General features: G+C 38.2%; 1 protein-coding gene across 3 annotated transcripts in view; it reads left to right on the forward strand.

The window, feature by feature from the left end:
* The window catches only part of COL5A2 (collagen type V alpha 2 chain), a 129933-nt gene that overhangs the window by 85324 nt on the left and 21533 nt on the right, over positions 1 to 23076 (forward strand). For all 3 annotated transcript variants that reach the window (XM_038142318.1, XM_038142316.1, XM_038142317.1), the window contains 20 exons: positions 3010 to 3120; positions 4801 to 4878; positions 6804 to 6848; positions 7360 to 7413; positions 8025 to 8078; positions 9538 to 9591; positions 10367 to 10420; positions 11141 to 11194; positions 12670 to 12714; positions 13670 to 13723; positions 14578 to 14622; positions 16919 to 16972; positions 18695 to 18793; positions 19249 to 19293; positions 19397 to 19495; positions 19891 to 19944; positions 20461 to 20568; positions 21054 to 21107; positions 21801 to 21899; positions 22556 to 22609. In XM_038142318.1, coding sequence (XP_037998246.1) covers positions 3010 to 3120; positions 4801 to 4878; positions 6804 to 6848; positions 7360 to 7413; positions 8025 to 8078; positions 9538 to 9591; positions 10367 to 10420; positions 11141 to 11194; positions 12670 to 12714; positions 13670 to 13723; positions 14578 to 14622; positions 16919 to 16972; positions 18695 to 18793; positions 19249 to 19293; positions 19397 to 19495; positions 19891 to 19944; positions 20461 to 20568; positions 21054 to 21107; positions 21801 to 21899; positions 22556 to 22609 — 1314 coding nt within the window. The remainder of the gene's footprint in view (positions 1 to 3009; positions 3121 to 4800; positions 4879 to 6803; positions 6849 to 7359; positions 7414 to 8024; positions 8079 to 9537; positions 9592 to 10366; positions 10421 to 11140; positions 11195 to 12669; positions 12715 to 13669; positions 13724 to 14577; positions 14623 to 16918; positions 16973 to 18694; positions 18794 to 19248; positions 19294 to 19396; positions 19496 to 19890; positions 19945 to 20460; positions 20569 to 21053; positions 21108 to 21800; positions 21900 to 22555; positions 22610 to 23076) is intronic.

The following is a 23076-nucleotide window of genomic DNA, read 5'->3' on the forward strand; positions in this document are numbered from 1 at the left end:
AAGCAGATTTGAGAGTCAAATCATTGTAATTTCAATGTGGATATTTTCCTACCCCTCAGGAGAGAGCAAGCCAATGCTGAGGCTAGGCATAGGCCTAAACCAGACTCCCTTGCCCTGTTTCCAGTGTGTGCCTGTTGTCTGGAGATGGTAATGACGTTAAAGCTGTGCAGGAAGTGTGTAGCCTCTTTGAGATGCTTGCCAAGCCACTGCTGCTCTTTAGATCTCCAGGAGACATTTGTCAGAAGAATGAGTATCAAAATGCTTAATAAAACTCTGGGAGTCCTTGTGCAATCTTGGGGTGCACAGAGAAATCTTGACTTGTGTTTTCTGAGTGAGGTTGTGTCTGAAGTGCTTTCCTAATGTGCAGTATTGCCAATGAGAGGCTAAATAAATTCTGATTCCCTGCCATGCATCCCTTGTGTCTCTACAGAGTGGTGGCCACAAGCAACTAAAATCCCAAAAGGCTGTAAATGGCTTTGAGTGCTTTTGACACAGGTTATTATTCTGCTTTCAAGGAATAACAAGGCATTGAGAAGCCGTCAGCTTCTTTGCAAACATTCTATCTGAGGTTCTGATGAGCTGTGTGTATGCCAGGGTGTGGGTCTGAGACCAAGAGCACTGCTCTCAGAGACGCAGTGACTGCTAGTGCAGGGGGTTTATTTTCACTTGTGGAAAAGGAATGCCAGCTCACACCTGAAGTTTATATTATGAAAAAAACCCCAAAAACCCCTCATGGAGCAGATAACCTTGTACAGACTGCCTTTGTAAAATTAATCTGGTTAAATACATTACTGACTGAGGACGTCGCTAATGCACTAAGCACAATTCCAAGCTGTTTATTTATTTCTTCAGATTGTTTTTTGTTGTTCTTTAAAGTCAGGCTCCTGCTGACTAGTAAGCAGAAAGAACTCAACCTTGCTGTGGATCTCCACCTTTTACAAAAGCAGGACCCTTGGATGTAAAATGAATTCAGGAATATTAGCATACTTTTTACACCAGATTCTCTGTTAGTGTAACAGTGAGAGACAGCTAGGGAATATTATGGCTGCATTTTCAGAATGTATCTAGGGAGGGGGAGTTTTGGAGCATGATGACATTTTAGTTGTTAACAAATGGTCTTTTGAGGACAGAAAATAAACTTGGACATCCTCAGAACCATTCATATGTTTTTCTTTCCATGTGGATTTACACTCAATTTTACTTGCAGTAGCAGTTTAAGTAAATAGAAATTTGGGAGTGTCCTACCGTGAGCTGCTTTTTCCTTTTATTTTATTATAAGCAAAACCCTTTAATTGTTTCCCGACCAGCAGCAGCAGAGGGCCAGAATGGGAAAATTGTGTTTAAAGGGTGACACCTCGTGGCATTTGTGAGAATGTTTTTCCTTTTCCCCCTTTTTTTTTTTTTTTTTTTTTTTTTTTTTTTTTAACCTTACCGGTCTTGAACTGGTGAAAGAAAACGAAAGGGCATATTTTTTTCTATACATATAAACGTATAAATGCTGTAAAATGAATAAAATTACAATCAATATTTTATTAAAAATCCACCAGATTGGTTATGTACCACTAGCTACCTACAAATACAAACAGGCATTTTGATGACTTTTTGGTATTGTGGTATGCAGTATCATTTTTGCTCTTGTAGCAGCTTGAGTTTTGGTGATTACAAAGTAGGTCCTTTTCTAAAAAGAATTTTTAAAAGGCCTTCTTCTCTGTTAGACTTTGTTAAGGTGTCTTGTATGGGTACTGAAAATGAGCAAAGACATAGACTTGCTGAATTCTTTATAGCCAGCTGTGGTTTTTGTGGGGTATTTTTTCTCTAATGCTTAGCTTTGTTTTCTTTTTGTTTTGAGAACAACAAATAAGGTATCTCATTCTTTTCCTCCTTGGGACAGTAAGCACTTCTAGGTCTGGCAGTGTGTACTTGGGTTTATAACTGATATATTTAAGAATGAAGTTTTGTGCTGAAGCCTTCTCTCCCATGCAACATGAACAGACCTTCTCATTTGTTCAGAATATCATCTATTCACTGCTCCTTCTGTGAAGCATACTGGTTCAAACCATACCACTTCAGACAGAAATTCCACTGAAATGTGTTGCAGACACAGCCCTCACCTCATGGAAATCCCAGCAATCTGTCTGATTGTTAATTGTGTTTGAAAATATGACTCAGTGAGCCAGGCTTCTAAAATTTTATGTTTAAAGATCCTTAAAATGGAAGAGCTCATTACATAGTCTAAAACTTTTCCTTGCCTTGGTCAAGCATGTTATTCTAATGAAGAAAAGTAGTAACAAGCACTTTAAAGTCTGTATTTATGATTGAAGCATGTCTGTATTGGTCCCATTACTACTCATTTTGTTCAAATAATGTTTTATTACCTGCCTCCGTATTTAATTTTAGTTCTTATATGAGTTGATTGCAGTTTAGGAATTAAAAGTGGGAGACACAATAAAATGAGAACCACAGGATGAGCTCTAACCTATTCTGTAAATACTAGCTAGAGGTGACTTCAACACCAGGTAGCTTTCCCTGCATTTCTGGCATTATAACTGTGTTGAGAATTCAACAGTACTATGAACTGGCTAAACCATCAATGATGTCAAGTAGGCTTTAAAAATCCAGCATTACTCTGGAGTTTCCTAAGCCTCTGTGTATATTTGCACTTACCTGAGCTGTAACTCATATTAGAAGTGAATTAACTTCATTCTATACAGTGGGCAAAGCCAAAGAGTTTTTCAGGAATAGTATACTCTAATATGGAATGATAGGAAGCCTGAGTTTCTAAAAAAGCCTGTGATAGAAATTACTGCAGTTTACTAAAGTGTTGGATTAATGATAAATTTCAGTCAGTGCTTCTGATCTGAAGGTGAGAACAGAGCTTTAGGGATGTTGTTGGTTTGAAGATCTTTCTGTAGAAATGCAGATTTATCCCAAAGAGGCAGATGTTTGCCAGTTACAATGATTTCAGTGAATACCTTTGCACACTGCTGGCATTCCTGATTTTCTTTATAGGGTCCTCGTGGTCCTCAAGGAATTGATGGGGAACCTGGTATCCCTGGTCAGCCTGGTGACCCTGGTCCTCCAGGGCATCCCACTCACCCAGGACCAGATGGAATAAGCAGGGTAAGTTTTATATTTGCTCTAGCTCAAAGTGGAATGTTGGACCAGATTCACATGATATAAATGGTGACTTGTCTTTGATTCCTTGACCATGGAAAGCAGTGCCCACACTTCCTGTCTCCTAGTCACAGGGGATAGCAGCAAGTGGCACTGCAAATTCTGCCAAAAATTGGGACAAGTTGAATGTGAGAAACCTGGGAAAAGATGCACCTTTCACAGCAGATCTTAGCATGTAGCAAAGCCAAACTGCCCTAATCTAGAACCACCACAAGGGTTCTTTTACTTCCACCAGCCAAGGGATCTGAGCAATAGTACAGAGGAAATGAGTGCACCAAATTGTGAATATAGGAAAGTGAAAATTAAGATAAATGAATTAGAAATAACTAATGAGAGAAACTAAAATGTGGTTGATAATACTTCTTGCTGGAGGTATTCAGACAAACACTGAGAAGACTGAGAAACTGTTTGTGAAAGCAATGCTAACCAGCATTGGTAGACAGGCAAGGCATTCTGCAAAACTTTCTTCTCCTCCTCCTTCTATTGGAAATTAATTATGGTTGATAATTAAATACATATTTGAATTTGTCAAGTGTATTCAGTTTTACATTTATTGCTGTTTTGACACCTGTTATGATTTCTCATTCCATTGTTCCTGGGATGTTACTGAAAACAATAGTTATAGTGACAAAAATCTGCAATATTTATGTTAGGCCAATAGCTTGCAACTTTGGGCAGCATTTCATGATCTAGACACATTTCTCAACAGTTCTGAATCCAGCAGACTCAGCCCAAGTAAATATCTTCAACACACAGGAATCTCTTAGAATCGCAGAAGCACCATAATGGATGCTAGGCTGTTATACATAGAGTTCCACAGAAAATATGGAAGAAAGGTGTGGCTGGAAATCTAAGACATTTTTTGTTTGTATTCCTGTCTCTGACCTTAGGCAATCTCCAGCCTTTAGAAAATGTGTTTGGGGGCCAATCTAATGAGGAACTAACTGCAAATGTTGGGAGATTTGAATCTACATTTGAGCTGTTGCTTGTTCTCAGCCCCTGTAAGCTCTGGCCTGCTGTGAATGAGGCTCTGGCTCTGAATGAAGCAAAATAAAACTGTTGTTTTCAACTATTTGCTTGCATAAGAAGGAGGGCACTGAAGTTTCTCCCTTCTCTAGCTCATTGGTCTCTGTGAATTGATAGGAACAGCAGTGGCTTTCAGCTTTGCTGGATAAGGGCAAGATGCTTAAAAATTCTTATTTGTCATCATGAAATCAGTTACATTTCCATTTGTCTTAAGATATTTCTGAACTTGAAGCATGATAAGTGAAAAAAAGGAAGCCTTAGAAGACATAAAGGAAAATGGCAGTTTTGGTCTAGATTTATAAGTCATGAAAAACTCTAATTAATTTAGTGGGAGGCTTTCCTCCTTTTTGGTCATTTTATACTTGTTTAATATTAAAGTGGAAATACAATAATAAGCATGTAATGTATTCATGTGGTCTTTGAAGCTTTAAACACCTCAAATTTACAAGAGAGACAAATTTTGGTTTAGTGTTTAAACCAAGGATTGAGCTGTTATCACTGCGAAAGCAAGGTAAATGATGAAGACGTGATTGCATGGATTTTTGCCTTACAAACCATCATGATGACTTACAGCTAAAATCACCCATCTTATTTTTGCAGCCCTTTTCAGCTCAGATGGCAGGACTGGATGAGAAGTCTGGACTTGGAAGTCAGATGGGACTGATGCCTGGTGCAGTGGTAAGACCACATTAGCCCTGTACTGTAAGAAAGGCTGGAAGTGGAGTGCATATCCAAAAACCCAAAAGGGAATTAATCCTCTACACCTTCCTGTGCCTCTAGAACCTGGATGGACAGTATATTTTAGTAGAGTTTTACACAGTACCTGGGGAAAAATGTTTTTCTGCAGCTTCTTCTCCCACCTCTATCTGTCTCTCCTGAAATATAGCAGCTACTAACAGTAAGGGACAGGAGAAAAACCAGCTCCTCTTGAGTCACTGCAGAGTGACTGAAAGTTGTCAGGTATAACACAGAGCAGAATAAACAAATATGTAACTTCTTTTCACATGTGACATCAAATCAGGGATATTTTGGTAGTAATTAAAAAAAAAATACTTTCAAAACCAGCTCTTAACTGAAATCTATGCTTTGTCATTTCACAACAGGCTTCCTGTCTCTCCAGTGGGCCCAGTTTTTTCACTGGCATCTCTCACTATTTAGATATACTTTCTATTTTACTGGGGACTTAATGGTAACACTGACATTTTCTACTGTCTCTGAGAGCTGTTTCACCACCCTAATTTTTCTCTTCTGGAACTGTTGAGGTTGTTTCTTAAAAATACTCCTCTTCACATTTAATATCTTGGAAATACTGTTACCCTCTTTGCTAAAATTTTTAACATCCATTCTGAAGGAAACCATCCTTTAGCCATTGTACTGCCCGTGAGTTTGCCCACCTGAATCTTATCCAAGTCCCTACTAGAAGCCTTCATAATCAGTTCCAATGCCATATGAAAGGTTCTAAAGGTAATTTGATACTTTGCCTTAGGACTAACTTTTGCAGTGATTTATTCAAAGAACTTTTTGGTGAATGTCTCTCATCAGTGAATTTGCTTTTTGAACATAAAAGAGTTTGTTCCACAAGTCTGTCCTGCTTTGTTGCTTTCATTGTTTTGCTTAATCCTTTCACTCAGTTTTTCTCAAGGTGTTGCATCTCTTGTGCCATCTTCTCTCTTATAATTCTCAAATATGATTAAATTTAATGTTAATATATCTATGGCCTTACACAAACTCTGCTAAAGGCAGTTGGCCCTCACTTGCTCTTTTTCATGTTATGTGACATTCTTTTTTCATTCTCTTGTAAACTGGGTAACTGACAGCTGAAATAATGTTTTGTTTCTAATGTTCATTAGCTTTTTTTAATGCCCATTGATAACTCTTCTACATTTGCTTTTTAAAAATTAGTAAAAATTATTGAATTTTAAAAGACCTAAGTCTTGAATTTCTCTCAAAATGAATGGTTGTCTGTTATAGATATTTTTGTATTCCTAGAACCAAGATAATTACTTTTAAATAAGATAATATTTCATGTTACAAGTTACAATTAGGTTTGAGATTGCTCCTAAAAGTCCCATGGCACTTTCTAAGGGACAATCTTAGTTTTGTGTAACTAACCACAATGATTTGGAAGGCTCTTTTGGTGGTTTGTATGATACATTTAAACACGTCCTTTCATTACTGCTTTTCAGCTTGACTGAGAAGAAGAAGATTAATTTATTTTGTCATTGATTCCATTATGAGGTTCATCTGAGTAATGACATTCCCTTCAAGTGAAGACTATTCTCCCCAACTCTTATTTTGTTACTATGTTTTTTTCACTGAGCTAGACAGACAGTTTGGTTATTGTGATTCCAGAGACTGTGAGGTTGGAGGAAGCAGCCAAGTCCATATTTTCAGCTGCTAAATTAATTACACTCCTGTGGCTTTTGGACTTTGAAGATTTCATTCAACATCTGTTTGTGTTTCATAATGCCAGTTTTCTGAGTAGAAACCTTTCAGACTGTAGAAATGCTGGTGGTCACTATCAGGCCATTTTGCCCTTTGTAGGGTGAATCTTACTTGGGAAAGGTTGTTTACTAGTGTGTAACAACTTGTGTGTTCAACAGGGTCCAGTGGGTCCAAGAGGTCCTCAGGGTCTCCAAGGAAAACAAGTGAGTGCTTCACCTGAGGGGATTAAATTGGCCAGAGCTGAAGGCAGAGCTCGTGGTGAGGGGGATTTGTGCATCTCTGGGGCAGTGTCCATCCTCAGTGACTTGTGGCTGAGTGCACCTTCATCCAGAAGGGAATTTAAACAAGGTCTCTGCTCCAAATGGACTCTATATGCAGGAATTGGCTCCAAAAGAACAGTTTATTAGATCTTTAACAGGGTTTTAACCCAACTCCCTTTTTAATGAGTGAGCAGCAATGAAAATGGAGACTGTTCTTGTTTCAGTATTGGCATGGTGTTAAGTTTCCAGTGGGGTTTGTGTATGGCACAGGATTTATCTACAGCTTGAGGGGTTTTAGTATCCAACTTTCACTCCTATGGAAATGTGAACTAGTTCTGAATTAGAATCCAGACTCTCAGCCATAGGCTGTGTTTTTCCTGGTCATGGATTTTAAATTATATCCTTATAATTGCTTTTGGAATTTGTAACTGTATTAATCTTTGGTTAATTTTAGGGTGGTGCGGGTCCCACAGGCCCACCTGGTGAACCTGGGGATCCAGGGCCTATGGTAAGACCAATAAATGCAAATATTTCTACAACAGAACTGCAAATATGCTATACTTTTTAATTTCAGAACAGAATTTTTGTCATGTTGTTTCAGCTGAAACTATTAAGTAACTTCAGTGAAGAGTTATGGTGTTCAAAGCATGTTGTCATGGATCAGTGAATTTGAGTTGTTTTGAATGTGAATAGCAATGATTGTATTAGAAACAATCATTCTCACTTTTCCAGCACAGGCCTGAGAATGGTTAGGCACTGGTAAAACTATGCCTGATAGTGTAACATACACAAAGGATGATGAGAATATATTTTTTTGAGGCAACAAAATGATTCAAAAGTAAAAGCAAGAGCCAGAGATTTGATGCAAACAACAACTGTGATTTTTAATGTTTTGGGGTTTTTTCCTAAAGAATCCATCCTGTATTTTCTAATACTATAATGCAAGTTTTCTAGGGTCAAGATGGTTAGAAAGAGCACCACAAAACTGAGCAAATGTGCTTAGGCATAAAATCTACCTTTTTCTACATCTGTTTTTGTAAAACTAGACTTTGAAGTGGAGTAAATAGATATTTAAGTGATGGCTAAACTGACTTCTGAACAAATATATTAATTTCTTAGGGGCCAGTTGGTTCTCGTGGACCAGAGGGACCTCCAGGCAAACCTGGTGAAGATGTAAGTTTGTTATTCTTTGTATCTTGTTTTATTTTTAATAAAACAAACATTGGCATCTGTGAGGCAGTGACTAACCAGCAGATGTGCCTGTTCTAACTACTATTGTCTGCTTTCCTTTGTAATTGTACTCCTCATTAAATCCAGCATCTCAACTGTGAATCTTGGCAACTGTTTCCCAACCCCTCCTTTCTTTTCCTTACGTGTCATCATCATATCTAAAGTGTAGCACCATCTCTATTTCTTGCCTCAGTAAGTTCTTAACTGAGGTAATCTTTCTTGAAATCAAACATAAAAATAAATCACAGGGAGTCACTTGGAGGCATCTCTTCTCGTTTGGGCTTGCATGTTGGTTTAGAAGAGCTGCACTGGCAGCATACACATGTGTCTGGATAAGATTTTAGTATGTAATTTATTTAAAAAATGATAATTGATTATGTTCCTAACTGATTTTTTTCTTTACCCATGTATTCATACATACATATATAAAAGGTATGTTTTATATGCATTATATGGGTGTATATGTACTGCTCAACAGTAGCCCAAGACCTTACTGGCGGCTGTGTATTAGTTGTTTGCAAATCACACAAAATCCATCTGAACAGTAATGTATAACTTGGAAATTCTTAGAAAACTGCAGATGCCCTTTTAGTATAGAAATTAATTGTGTAACAGCTACCGTCCCATTAAACTGTACTAGGATTTTTAAGAATCCTTGGCAACAGTTAATTCTCAGTGCAGGGTAGTAGGATCTTGACTCTGCTCTAAGACCTTTACCCATTTCCTTTATTTGGGTGTCTTTAATTGCATTTGGGAAGCACTTTGCCTTCTCTCTGACCTGCAACTGTTTTTCTGAAGCCTTTCATATTCCTGCATTCTGGTGTCCTGGGTGTATTTGAACTGACTGATGCATGTAAAGGAATATTTGGCTGTGACTCTGGTGGGCTTTGATTCATCTTCAAAATATACTTGTTTGGTTTCACCATATTGTTTTTCCTATTACAGTACACAGAAAATAGCCACTGTCCTAGAATGAAATTACACATGTATTAAAACATTTAAACAGAAGGAGAGTCACAAGCTACAATGCAGGTAGTTTAAAATTGCTGCTCCAGTGGGAAATAACAGCAATTTGATGCTCTGTGTGAAGATAACAGAAGGCTGACTTATTAATTCCCAGGAAAACCAGGTGGCAGCACCAGCTCCTGATGACTGGGATACATTGTGGGTTCAGCCTTCAGTTTTCCCAGCTCTTGGTTAAAAACCCTTTGTGAGTTAATGTGTCTAAGGCACATTTGCTAGGCATATATGCAGTTGATTTATGTCACTGACATTGTTACAGCAGAGAGGATGCATAATACTGATGTGAATGTCCTCATTTGTTTGACTGGAAGAGTGATACAAAAAGTCCATTTTCAAATCTCCTGTTTTAATGTGATCCTTTTCTTTTCTCTTTCATTAGGGTGAACCTGGTAGACCAGGACAATCCGGTGAGCCTGGATTTCCAGGATCTCCAGTAAGAGCATGATAACTTAAATTTTCTCTAAGTAATCCTATGTCATCATGTAATACTGGTTCCTTATTGCTTCATACTGATGTGACTCATCAGTATTGCTCTTAATTATGAGTGCAAAGTTCTGCCATTCAGTATCTGAAATCCTTGTCTTAGCTCACTCCTAGGCTCCAGGCTGGTGTTAGCTTTGTTGCTGAGAGGATTACTGTTGTTTTCTGAGATTTCAGTTCTAAATTCATATTGCCAATATTCTGACACAAGGCACTTCTGTTAGTCTCTCCAGAGAAACTTGGTAGGAAACTAAGTGCCAAGAGAGCTTTGATTTAATTGCTAACTGTGTTTTGGTAGTAGTTGTTTATCACGTTTCTGGACTGACATATTCTGAAAGAACAGGTACAGTTTGCAGGTCTGAATTTCTCGTTCATTTCAAGTGTGTTCGCTCTGAATTTTGATCTCAGCTTAATTAATGTTTCTCCATATTAACCCTCAAAACTTGACCTGCTACTCATCTTATTTTGTTACTTTTGCTGAAATTTGAACTTTGATCACACAACAATATAAATGATAAAGCTTTTAATGTCAGTGAAAATGTGTATAATGCTGAGAATAACTTCAAGGCTGTACCATCTGTGAGCTGCTGAAATGCTGTTCCTCACTATGATGGAGGTGAAGGAATATTAGCAATATTATTATTGCTGCTGCCCTGTTAGTACCATGATTGCTGGGTTTATCTGCAGAATCAGGATTATATTTGGTTTTTTTTCTTTTTCCTACCTAGGGCCCTCGAGGCTTTCCTGGTGCTCCTGGTCTCCCAGGTCTCAAGGGTCACCGGGTAAGAGACAAGGTTTTCCCTCTGATACAGATGATATTTCCTGGCAGTTTCAGAACGAAGATTTTTCTTTGTATCTGTGCAGAATTTGCCTACACTACAGACAAGGCAGCTGTAGCAGAAATACTGGCACTTGAGAGAAAGAGGGCCTTGCAGAAAATCAGTGCTATTCCTCTTTAAGCTGACCTTTGTATTACATGCTCCAGTGCTTTTTCACTCTATTTCAAATGTTCTGGGAATCTGGAAGGAGCTTGCATGAGCCCTGCCAAACTTCAGGAGGCGCAAACCTGACAGTTCTCTCACTCTGTTGGCAAGTCTTGCATTAGGGTGGGGAACTTGAGAGGTGGATATGTTTGCAACATGGAGTGATTACAAATGACCAAGTTTTCTGGCCAGAATTTTACTTCAGGGAGGAATAAATTGGTTTCCTATGGCTCAGAGCCTCCTCCTTGTTGTTTTAGGATTTTTTAAAAAAACTTTTTTTGTTTTAAAAAGGAAACCAAATCCAGGGAAATGTACCTTGTACAAATGGTTTCCATTTAGGAAATGTTTAAAAACTTTATTCCATCTGTTTTTTGATTACTTTTTTTTTTGTTTCTTACTCTTACCACCTCAGATCCATTCTTAATACTTTAATATCAAGTTACTTTAACAATAATAGTGGGAGTGCTCTCTGTATGTACATATATAAATACATTTTCTTTGTATTTTTATAACTTACAGGGATTGAAAGGACTTGATGGTCCAAAAGGTGAAATTGGAGCAGCTGGAGCAAAGGTATTTTTATGGCCAAAACAAATAAATGATTAAGCATGTTTTGTGTAATACCAAAATCCTGAAAGGCAGGAGATCTTTTGAACGCAGCTTTGTACCCTCTCTGACGTTTATATGGAGGAGAGAATTCAAAGGTGCCAGTCCCAGCTGCAGCTGGGGCTGCTTTAGGCCTCTGAGGGATCACTGGGTGAGCTGGGTGCTCCATTTGTGACGTGTTGTATGTAACACTGAAGACAGCAGAGTCTGTTAACAAAGGGCCCATGCACATCTTGCAGTTCTCCACTTGGACAGTTCATGCTTCTTGTTGGCTCTGTGGGACCAAGTTGAACATTTTAATATAATCAAATAAAGCAACGCATAACTAAAACCTGACTCTCCTCTTTCAAATTGTGATAGATTGGCTTAAAAGAAAGAAACAGGCATTGGAGAGGGGATGTATTGTAATCAAATTGACTATCTTATTAGCTTATTCTCAGAATTTTTGATCTCCATTGGCACTGCACCACTCTTACAACTTCAGATCAAAGCAGTGGTAACACAGGATAGCCAGCTGGAGTCAGTCCTTTCAAGAGAGGTTAAAAGATGGTTTAAAAGAGAACAGAACACTTTTTTCAGGCTTTTCCACTTTCATCAGTGCTGATGCTGAAACATTTTTGGCCTGGCATAGTGATAATTGAATGTGGGAGAGAATGATTCCTTTAGATTAAAAACTTAGTAAATGAAATGCATCTTCCAAAATCTAAATTTAGATGTGAGATTAGCAGTTAAGGAGAGTTTGTGTAAGAAAAGATTTCTTTCCCAAGATTGTCTACCAGTTTTTGTGGAGGCAACAACAGCAGCAGTCTTGGCAGAGAACACATAAACACTGGTATTGAATTCGCAGGCAGCCCCGACGAGGGGAGAGAATGATGCATCTGACTCCATCTTATCAGAAGGCTAATTAATTACTTTGTTATGCTAGATTATTCTATACTATATTACACTATATTACATTACATCTAAAGTGAATCTGCCAAGCACTCAACTCTGCACACAACTGCACAGAAACTTGTGACTGTCAGCAGACAGTCCTGACACACACACACACACTTGGCCCTGATAGGCCAAGGAAACAAAACACCATCACTTTGCATAAACAATCTCCATATTGTATTCTACTTTTGCACAAACACAGCCACAGAAAATGATAAGAATTGTTTTTTCTTTCTCTGAGGTTCAGAGAATGTGAATCTCAGAAATATTCTTGGGAAGAATTGGGCCTTGCTTTTCTCTGTGAAGAGAAATGTGGCTACACACTGGGAACACATAAACATGGCATTTCCATCAGAGTGGAGAGCAGTGTCCTTGCCATGTGTGATGCACACAGGTACCTGTGCAAATGTGTCCCTGAGGTCCAACATAAATACAGAGGACAGGGGTGAGATGTGACTCCATTTTCCTTTCACCCATTTCTCTAATCATTTCATTTCCTTTTCTAGGGAGAGTCCGGACCGACGGGAGCCATGGGTCCAACAGGTCCTCTAGTGAGTGTCACACGCATTGGGTGTTGCAGAAGTGATTGTCCATACTACTGCCAGGGGGAATTGCAGGGCTTTGACATCTGCATTTGAACTCATGGAGCTGAACTTTCTCTTCATGAAGGCTTGTTTTCTGTTACTCTGACAGTGAATTTGGCCCAGTGTAAGCTGCTCCTCCCCTCCATTCACAGACATAGGTAATAATGATAAATCAGAAGGGCTCAGCAGAGACTTGGCTGTAGGTGTGGTGATGGTTTCCCAGCTCATGTAAGTGTGGGGTGATAGTGTTTTCTTTTTTACATGTTGAAGCCTCATATGGGGTGATTTCAACATGAGAGAAACTGGCTTGGGTTGCTCTTAGGTAGAACTGGAGTAATTTAGATCAGGAATGAGCTGGCTAAGAAAACCATGGACAGAGAGTTTTGGAGGTTTCAGTGAGGATAAGTATGCATGACCTGGAAGTGAAGTGGAGAAAAATTTTTATAGAATAATTTTCATTCACGTGTGGTTTTGGACAACTGAATATGCATTAGTAGTGTTACATGAAAAAATTGACTCTCAGCAGTGCTCCTGGAAGTAAAGCCTCTTTCTGGTATCAGATAATGGCATCTCTCTGTGGAGCACTATGTTGTGTGTAGAATGTAATATCCCTGAAGTGGAATCTAATTTGTGAATGAGATTTAGTGAAAAAAGTTGCATTATTGTCACCGGTAAGTATATAAAGAATTTATTCTAATGTGTTTAAAACTGAAAACACTCTTGGAATGGAAAAACAAAAAAATAGAAGTTTGTTAAATTTCCACTGGGCAAGCCTGTGAAGCTGTAAGGATTTTTATGAGCTGCTACTTTTTTTTCTGCTATAGGACAAGATAAGTTACTCCTCCAGGGGTGAAAAAAAACCCCTCTTTTTTTATTCTGACATGGTGACCTCCTGAATAATGCACTTTTTATTTTCTTCAAGGGACCTAGGGGAATGCCGGGAGAAAGGGGACGAATTGGACCACAGGGTGCCCCTGTAAGTAGAATCTTCCTTCTCTCTTGTAATCCCTCTCTTGTTAACTTAAATTTAAATCCCTGTGCCTGAAAGTGTTAGTTCATGTGGCTTGCTAGTCACTTATGTTGTGAGTCCTGCTACAGGGCTGAGCAGTTTTGTGGGGTGACATCTGTACTGTAAATTTTAAAAGTTAAAAACAGTTTTAAAGTGAGAGTGGTAACTATATGGTAACTTCTCACAGCAGAACTGCCCATGAGTCCAAATACCCTCACAGCACGGTTTTCTGGGATATAAAAATGTCTTCCATGTTTCTGTTGGATTTCTTGTGAGAGATTCTTTTCAGCAAAAATTACTGAACAGGAAATAATGTTTCAATTTTGTCTGGAAAAAGATTTAAAATGGAAGTTAAGATTAGGTCTTTCAATTCAGATTTCAATTTAGATGAAATCTAAAAATTTAATTTCAGATAATAAGGCTATCTTCCTAAAATATTTTGATTTTCAGCAAAAAGATGGATTATCCTTGACATGAGATTATTTTGAATTAGAACTTTCATCCTGCTGCTTTTACATCCAGTGTCAAGTGTTGTTTTTCTGGCATTTCTCCTCATGACTTTTATATGATCCATTTGTGTCGTGTGCCCCATACAATGACACTCTCAAAATATTGTCCTTTCTGAAAATAGAGAAATCCATTAACTCAAATGGGAGCATAATTTCTTCCAGAAGTTTTCCATGCCAGTGCTTGGAGGAATGTGCAATTCAGCATTTCTTCAATCACCTTAGCATATATAGTTCTATCACAAATGCTGACAAATAATTTAAAAATAGGTAGAGTTCTTACAAATACTCTGTGTTTTCTATTTTCCTGTCTAGGGTGGACGTGGCCAGCATGGTATGCCTGGGAAGCCTGGCCCAATGGTAAGTGATTGGTTCTCAATCAACCACTTTTTCACTCTATATTTCCGCTTGTCTTTTGACACTACTAGAAAAAAAAAAAATGTTGGCAGTTGCTGGTATCAGTTAAGTGCATCTGGAATTAATTATCTGAGAATGATTCCTATTTCTGCTCATTTTAGTTTTAGTGCTGCCCTCTGCAAAATTTTCCTTTGTAGTTTACTTCATCTAACGGTTTTAATTTGCAGAGGAGTAGGCCATAGCCTCTCCTGGGGAGGTGATGCTCTGCTACTCTTATGGAGCCCATATGGTGGGGAGGAAAGTGCTTCAAGTGCATGCACTGCAATCTAAAGCAGTTCATAATTGTATGTTATCTTGCTTCACTTGCAGAGCTGGCAAATGATGCTTGTCAGCAAGAAGAAAGGCACTCACTGATAGCACAACTTGCTCCCTGCAATTGTTCCATTACCAGATGTGTAAAAGGGCCTTTTAATTAAGGACAGTCACTTTTTGAACTGAAGGACAGAGACCTGTGTCTGAATGTCTGCCAAGCTGAGAAAGCCTGGCTTGCAGGGCTGTTGAAGTTCTCCCACCATGGCAGCAGGGCTGCAGGGAAGACATGGCTGTTTACACTCACTGTCAGTGTGGCAATGTTGGTTTTGATCCCACAGTCCAATCTCTCTGCATTTGCAAAATACATTTGTGTGAATTCACATGACTCAGGCATGTTTCTCACATACAGTTAATTTTGTGTTGCTTTTGCATGTGAAAACTGGTGATGATTTTGTACTATTTGTGCAAGGCCAACTTCTACTTTAAATACATGGTATTTATGTTTGCTTTTTTTCTGAAAGCATCACTTGTAGCCTATGGGTAACAGCTTCTACCCATTGATGTAGTCAGCCTTTACCATTTTGTGATGTTCGGCTTAGAAAGAACCAAAAACCAAGCACAAAATCCAACAACCAAATACCCCAAAAGCACTGCACCAAAAACCCCCTCAAATCCCCAAACCACACCTGCTTGAAGTTAGAATTTCATTTTGTGCGTACTCTTTATTTACTTGTGACAAAATTATGAGAAAAATTCATTTACCTGCATCATCTTAATGAACAGACTGTTTTATTATAAAACATTTCATTAGGAAATAATTAACTGTAATAGAAGCTCAAAAGATGAGTGCCTAAAAGCTACAAAACTCAATTTTTTAGTGTATCATGAAGGAAAGGTAAGTTGTTCAAGGAAACTTTCAAACAAAGAAAATAATTTTTTTCAGTATTTAAAACAAACTATAAAGTTAAAAGAAGCTGGGTGGCAAGTTGTGAGGTTTTACATGAAGCTTGTAATTTTTCTTTGGCATAAAATGTGAGCTCAGCTTCACTGGACATGATAAGTGGTTGGCCAATATTTTTGGAGAATCCCACGAAGTGTCACAAGGGAGATACTTGTCCTTAATGCGCATGTTCCTCACTGGAGAAAGCGTTAATGAAATGTGTTGTTATTTGGGTCAGTGCAGTGGTACAGCTTAATCCTGGAACTCTTCCTGCAACAAGAGAGAGATTTGGCAGACATTTTTTGTGATCCAGTAAACTGGGACATAGGTTTTCAGAAATATACTTGGTGAGCTGTTACATCAGTTCTGTAGAAATCCAGTGCAAGGTCACGGCAGAAATGTTGCCTGTAATTAATGCTCAGTGGGACAGATTGTTCTGATTTAGTTTGTCAGGAGAGCTTTATTACATAGAACATTTTTTCTCAGCATGAATAATATTTTACAAAAAGACAGAAAATCAGGAAAAGATAAAGAGGAATTATCTGGGACCAGTGTTGCAGTGAGTATTAATAACCACTGTGTGCCGCCCTCCCAAGCCTTTGGAATACAGGAGAAAGTTCTCTTGGATGTCTTGTACAGCACAAGAGACATTATGGAAATGGAAACATCTTTGTCTCTCTAGTCCTGAAGTTTTGATACAAGGTCTTTACAACTTGCAAATGAATTTGCCTGTGAGTTTAGGAATCTTAATTCCCATAATCATTCACTGTGAATTGTGTACATTGCAATTCAGGCATTAATAGCTGAATCAAGATCTGTAGCTTTGCTGAAGTCAGCAAACACATTATTAAAGAACTGCACCACAATTCCATAAAGTGTATTTGTATCACTTAAAAACCTGATATTTCTATTTATTTTGGTTTTGCTATAAACAAATGTTTTACGACTAAAAAATATAGGTAATTCTATACCCACATTTACCCAGTGATGAGATACTAATCTGTGATCTAAACCACTGAATTACAGCTTTGTGTCTGTCTTTTCTAGGGCCCACTTGGTATAACTGGATCTCCAGGTTTTCCTGGTATTCCTGGCATAAAGGTAAAAATAAAATGAAAGTGTCTTTTTAAAATGTATAACAACACACAACTGAAAATGTGTACTAGACTGCACAGAGCTCAGGCTGATGTGACGTGCTCCCCAGGAGCTGCTGTGAAATCAGCCTTAATCAATACTTTCAGACAAGATAAAACCCAAATGAAGCAACTGAAATTCACCACTCTTAAGATACTTTGCTTTCCCTTTTGCTCATGTCAAGGGGTGATTATGACTGCCACGCTGTGCTTCAGAAATCTTGTCCAGAATGTTCAAAGAATAGCAAGATACATTACTAGAAGTGAGGTTGTGAGGGCAAGTCGAAGACAATATGGAGACAGGACCTTCTAGTGCTGAAACTTCTAGTTTTGGCCAAGAAAAATGCTTGGAATGATGTAGACTGGTAAGGGGGAAATGCCTGAACCCCAACAGAGATGTGCAGTTCATCACAACAGAGCAAATTACAGGTACTACCTTTGGTGGCGTGGAGTGACTGGGCTGTGAAATGAAAAACTTTCATTTGTGGTAGCACTGTCTTTGTGGCACTTCCCTCTCTTGCTTTGCAAGAAGGTGCTTTTTAAATGTCTTCAGAGACAGAAAAGACAACTCATACAGCTTTCTTATGCTTCTTAGACATGCCCTGCATCCAGCTGCTCCTCTTTGTCCCTTTACACTCCTAAAACATGATAAGAAAATGTTATACAAGAAGAAACTCTCAATTGGTCAGGTAGCCAAGATTAGCAGATGTTTTTGTGTTGTTGTGAAGCTGGCAAGATTCATGACACTGTTTGGAAACAAGTCTTAAAAGCAGTATCAACTTAATAACAGAGTCACAGAATAGCAGGTTACAAGGGGACCTCTAGGATCATCTGCTCCAATCTTTCTTGGAAAAAGCACAGTCTAGACAAGAGGAGTGTACAGTTAAATGATAGCCCTTGTAGTGCATGTCATAAAATGTTTTAGTATGGCTCAGCATGATTTTACATAAGAAAATGTTTAAAAAAGCTGTCACATGATGAATCACTTAGAGCTTTTGAAAAGGAGAAGTTTGATCATCAGATGATGTAAAATTGTAGTAGTTGAACTCATAAAAGCTCAGCAGATTATACAAAGAAGATGTGGACTTGTTTTATGAAGATGTGATATTGACAGCCTTCAGTTCCAAAAGGCATATTTCCTATATAAAATTAAAATTCAAAGAAGATGCTGGGAGGAATTTTTTATCATCCAGTCTAATGTTACAGGAATTTGACATTTTATGTAGTTCTGTAACAGTGAGTTCATCTGTGCTGTGCAAAAAACCAAAACAAAACAACCAATCCCAGATGTATTACCATATCTAAATCTTAACAGCCTTGCTGTTAATGAAGGTAAAAAAAATTTTGTAAAATTACAGACATATAGTGGCATTTTAGAGAGACAGGTCTGTGCTTGATCTTATTTGGACTCCTGGATAGTGCTGCTTTTCTGCAGAGTTTCCTTGTCTTGTATACACTGAGAAAAAAATTCCGTCTCTGCTTTTAATGTTTGCATTCACTTAGAAGTCATAGAAGCAAAATTAGGTAAGCAAAATTTCATTTTAAGTATAATAAACTATTTAAAACATGAATTGTTCTTTGTATTAAAGCTCAGTATTTGTTATAAGCTCAGTATTCCTCCTGAGTTACTTTATAGCGCTGCATTTTAGAGCAGAATGATCTGAAGTTGCTTTCTCATGTGGAATCCTAGGGTGAAGCAGGTCCAACAGGTCCTCGTGGTCCTGAAGGTCCTCAAGGACAAAGAGGTGAAACAGGTCCTCAGGGCCCAGCTGGGTCACAAGGTCTTCCTGTAAGTACATTGAATTGAGTTCCTCAGTGCTCAGCTTGTGCATGTTCACCTGTTTATGGGGGTTTTTAGTGCCCCACCTGACAACAGAGTTTTACTCAAATTGCCTTCTTTCCCAAGGAAAAGAGGTCTTATTCCTTTGTTTTGTGCTAATTCTATTGATAATAGCTATTTGTTATTTTATTACAAGTTGGAAAACTGAATGTTGCACAATCTCAATACAGTCTCAATCCTCAAAGTACTTTAAAACTTAAGCTTAAATGTAAGATCTTCAACATTAAAAATCACATTAACTTGCATGCTTTATTGCTCTTTTCAGCATTTGCATATGTTGCTACATTTATTTAGTAGCCTTTATTTTCTGGTCTTGTAAAGTGGATAAAATAACTGTATTTTGCTTTTGTGATTGATGCTCATCTCAGTAAAATGATTTTTAATGATTGGTACCTTATCTTTAGGGTGCTGAAGGGACAGATGGTTCCCCCGGCGCAAAGGGCCCTACTGTAAGTAATCATATTTCCTGTTGAAGAAATTGTGTAAGTTAATTTCTTTTATTTCCTTGTTTTGGTTGTGTTTCCTTACTGTGCTTACTGTTTGTATTTGTAGGGATCTCCAGGCACTGGAGGCCCCATTGGATTACCAGGCCCCCCTGGTTCCCCAGGACCACAGGGCAGCACTGGCCCCCCCGGGATTCGAGGCCAGCCGGTAATGGGGTCTTTGTCCCTTTGGGAATTGTAGTGCCTGGCACGTGTCACTCCATGGAACTGAAGCAGAGATTAGCAGTGGGCTTCCTTTAAATTCAGCAGTAGCATACTCAGATCCTCTGAATCTGCTGTGTATCCAAAATACCACTACTTCTTTGAAAAAGAAGTGTGTCTTTATAAACCTCGGACAAGAGATTTATTGAAGTCTTTGTCTTGATAACATAATAATAAACAAGCATAATAAGGGTAAGGACAAAGCATTGTAAGCATCATATTATACTGCCTGCAATTAGTGACAAAACTAGGAAATGTTTGTTTCATGGCATAATACAAAGTGATGAAGTGATTTATGCAGACTTTTAACTTTACTGGTGCTATTCATGTGTTTGTTTTCAGGGAGACCCTGGTGTCCCAGGTTTCAAGGGAGAAGCAGGACCCAAAGGTGAACCTGTAAGTCTCCATATGCTTTTTAAGATGAAGAGGCAACACAGAGGTTTACAACAATGTAACTTTCGGGAGAAAACCAACTCTGCAGACTTTGAGTTGGTTTATCAACCAATCTTCTGCTTTTCTTTCTCACCAGTTAAATAATCATGTATTAACTGACAAAAATATAGAGATGAAGTAATAGTTTCTTTATCACTGTCTTCTCCTTTGAAAATTTCTATTAGAGTCTCACTGAATTTTGACTCTTTTGCAGCTTGACAAAATCCAAACTATTGTGGATGATTATAAGAAGCAGTGTCCAGCCCAACTGCAGAATTACAGTTTATTAGCTTATAAACATTGTAAAAGAGAAAAGCAGATGCTGAAAAGCTGTTATTTTTAACTGATCCAAGACGTAACTGTTTTCTCCTCCTTTATTTGGAAAAATGCTTATAGTGTCCAGAAGACAGTCTGTTTCAATATGCCCGAGAAATGGTGAGCTTAACAATGTTTTTTAAAATAACATTTTATTCTCACTAGGGCCCACAAGGTCCCCAGGGTCCCATTGGCCCCATAGGTGAAGAAGGAAAAAGAGGTCCTCGAGGTGATCCAGGGTCTGTAGGTCCACCGGGTCCTGTTGGAGAGAGGGTAAGAAATCTAGAGGAATAATATGTCTTAAGAGATGCACTGCTAAGCTGAAACACCTTTTGACCTACCCATGGATGTTCTTACAGCTTGACTGTATTTTCCTAGCAGTAGTTACTACTGTGTGTTATTTTTTCACACTGGATACTTTTTTTGTGGAGATTCAGTGCCCAGGATAGTATGGTAGGAGAAAGGATGGAGATAGGACAAGCTCATTGCAGATTTTTTCCTACACCTGCACAACTGTTCATCTTTACTTTCAATGAGGCTGTTCACACAGAAGGAGCTGTCCAGCATGCATGAATGAGACACTGATATTTTTACCACTCTTAAGTCATAATCCCACGCCTCGCTCCCTAAGTTAAAGTACCGAAGTAAAAAAGTTGTAAGGAAATGAACTGAATCTTCAATCCACAAATCTAGTCCTTTATTTGTAAAAAGCTATGTAAAAATTAAGATAATGGTATCATATCTACTGCTTTTCCTAGGGTGCTCCTGGTAACCGTGGTTTCCCAGGTTCTGATGGCTTGCCTGGACCAAAGGTAAATTAAATTAAAGTATCCATCTTTCATTGTGTAGTTTGTTAAATCTTCATACATCCAGACATATAAAAAGGAAGTGTTCCATTTAAAATGTCTGCTTCTGGGCAGAAAGGCAGATGCAATTTACAAATGCTAAAAAGGGGTCTGAATGTTTTGAGAAAAATTTTTTTAGGAAAACTCACTTTCAGTTCCCATGATGTTCAGCTTTGCTTGCTTGTCCCTGGCTCAACGCTCCCTTGTTTTGAAATGTGCACAGTAAAGGATTGACCTGTTCTACTCCTATATTGCTTTATGTATTGCTGTGTAAGAGGGGGCTCTGTGATTGCCTATTCTTTGTGTGTGGTGTGATTTTCTAGACATGCCCCTTAAAAAGATGGGTTTTTTTGGCATTCCTAACTGCTCTAACACTTCCAGGGAACTGACTCACACAGGCATTTGTCTAGTACTTCTGTAAATTCCTACCTTGGTAAAAATACAGGGATTCTAAAATGCTTATGTAAACTTGCTTTAAGGAAGAGAAACTTTTAAGTAATAATTTTGGGGAGAAAAGATAACAATTAGGAAACTAATAATAGCAAAAGTATTAATGATTTGTAACTTTATTTGCAAAAATAGGTCCTTAATAGAAGATACTGTTTTATTTAACCCGCTCCTCTGTCACTGTTAACTAGTAGCTCACTGGTGTCTTTCTAGGGAGCCCAAGGAGAGCGTGGTCCAGCAGGATCTTCTGGACCTAAAGGAGGCCAGGGAGATCCTGGACGTCCTGGTGAGCCTGGCCTTCCAGGTGCAAGGGTAAGGGACTGATGGCAGTTCCCTATAAACTGTGGTACCTTTCATTTTCCAAAGGCAGCAGTGAATGTTGGGGAATTCAGAAGCTGTTCTGCAGGGGCAGACTGGTTTCAGTGCATCTAAAGGCCAAGAGACCTGTCTTTATTTCCTGCTGATGGTGGGAAGCACAGGTTTTGTCTTAGAATAAGGAGAAATAGCCCTGATTGAGAACAGCTGATGCAAATGAAGGACGTGTGTTTGTAAAGCACAGTTGCCACAAGGAACATAGATTGAAGGCCAACCTTCATTAAATTGGTGATTGATAACATAGAAGATTGAGTGGTACATATCACCTATTTTTTTCAGGAAAATTATTGGAGGATAGTTCAACATATCAGAAAAAGGGGATAAAGGGAGCAGTAAAATGTGATCTAGATCATCGCAGAAATTAAGATGAGCCTGTGAGAAGCTCAAGAGGTGTAAAGCAAGAAAGAATAGGAAGAAAAATCAAAGACAGTGAGAGATGAAGCTGTAAAGTGAATATAAGGATGGAGACCTTTAACATAGAGAAGTTTTTGTTATAGCAGTAGCTGAGCATTTCTTTGGAATTTTTTTAATATTTCTTGATTGTTATAGAATTATAGAGTAAACCCTAACACCAATACTATTCCTGCTTTTAGGGTTTGACAGGAAATCCAGGTGTTCAAGGCCCTGAAGGAAAACTTGGCCCCTTGGTAAGTGACAAAAATTAGTCTTTTCAGTTAATGTCACAGTAATTCAAAGGTCCCACCTCAGTGAAATTGCTTATATTAACATGAGTTTTCTTTATTTATTAAGGCTCATCTTGTCTTTTGATAGTTCCTAACTTCAAATTAGTACCAATAACATTAGTACCATAACCAAAACATTTGTTTAGTTTTGTCTGTGTAGCAGTGTCCCTTGCTTACCAGCTGCTGCATCATTGTTATATGTTTGAACTAAATATTTTCCTAGTTGTAAAGACACAATAAATTATTTGTACATGATTCAGTTCTAATAATTGCATACCATTTGGTTAAATCCAGAAGTATGGCTATTGTTACATCTTCTATAAAGACATTTTGACTGATAAGTGAAGCCCCAAGCCAGATTAATGTTATTTTCTTTATATATGCAAGCATTTTCTTGGGATTAATACATCCCTATGAATAAATGTATTTAG

Source organism: Motacilla alba, chromosome 7 (genome assembly GCF_015832195.1).
Source record: "Motacilla alba alba isolate MOTALB_02 chromosome 7, Motacilla_alba_V1.0_pri, whole genome shotgun sequence".
Taxonomy (NCBI): domain Eukaryota; kingdom Metazoa; phylum Chordata; class Aves; order Passeriformes; family Motacillidae; genus Motacilla; species Motacilla alba.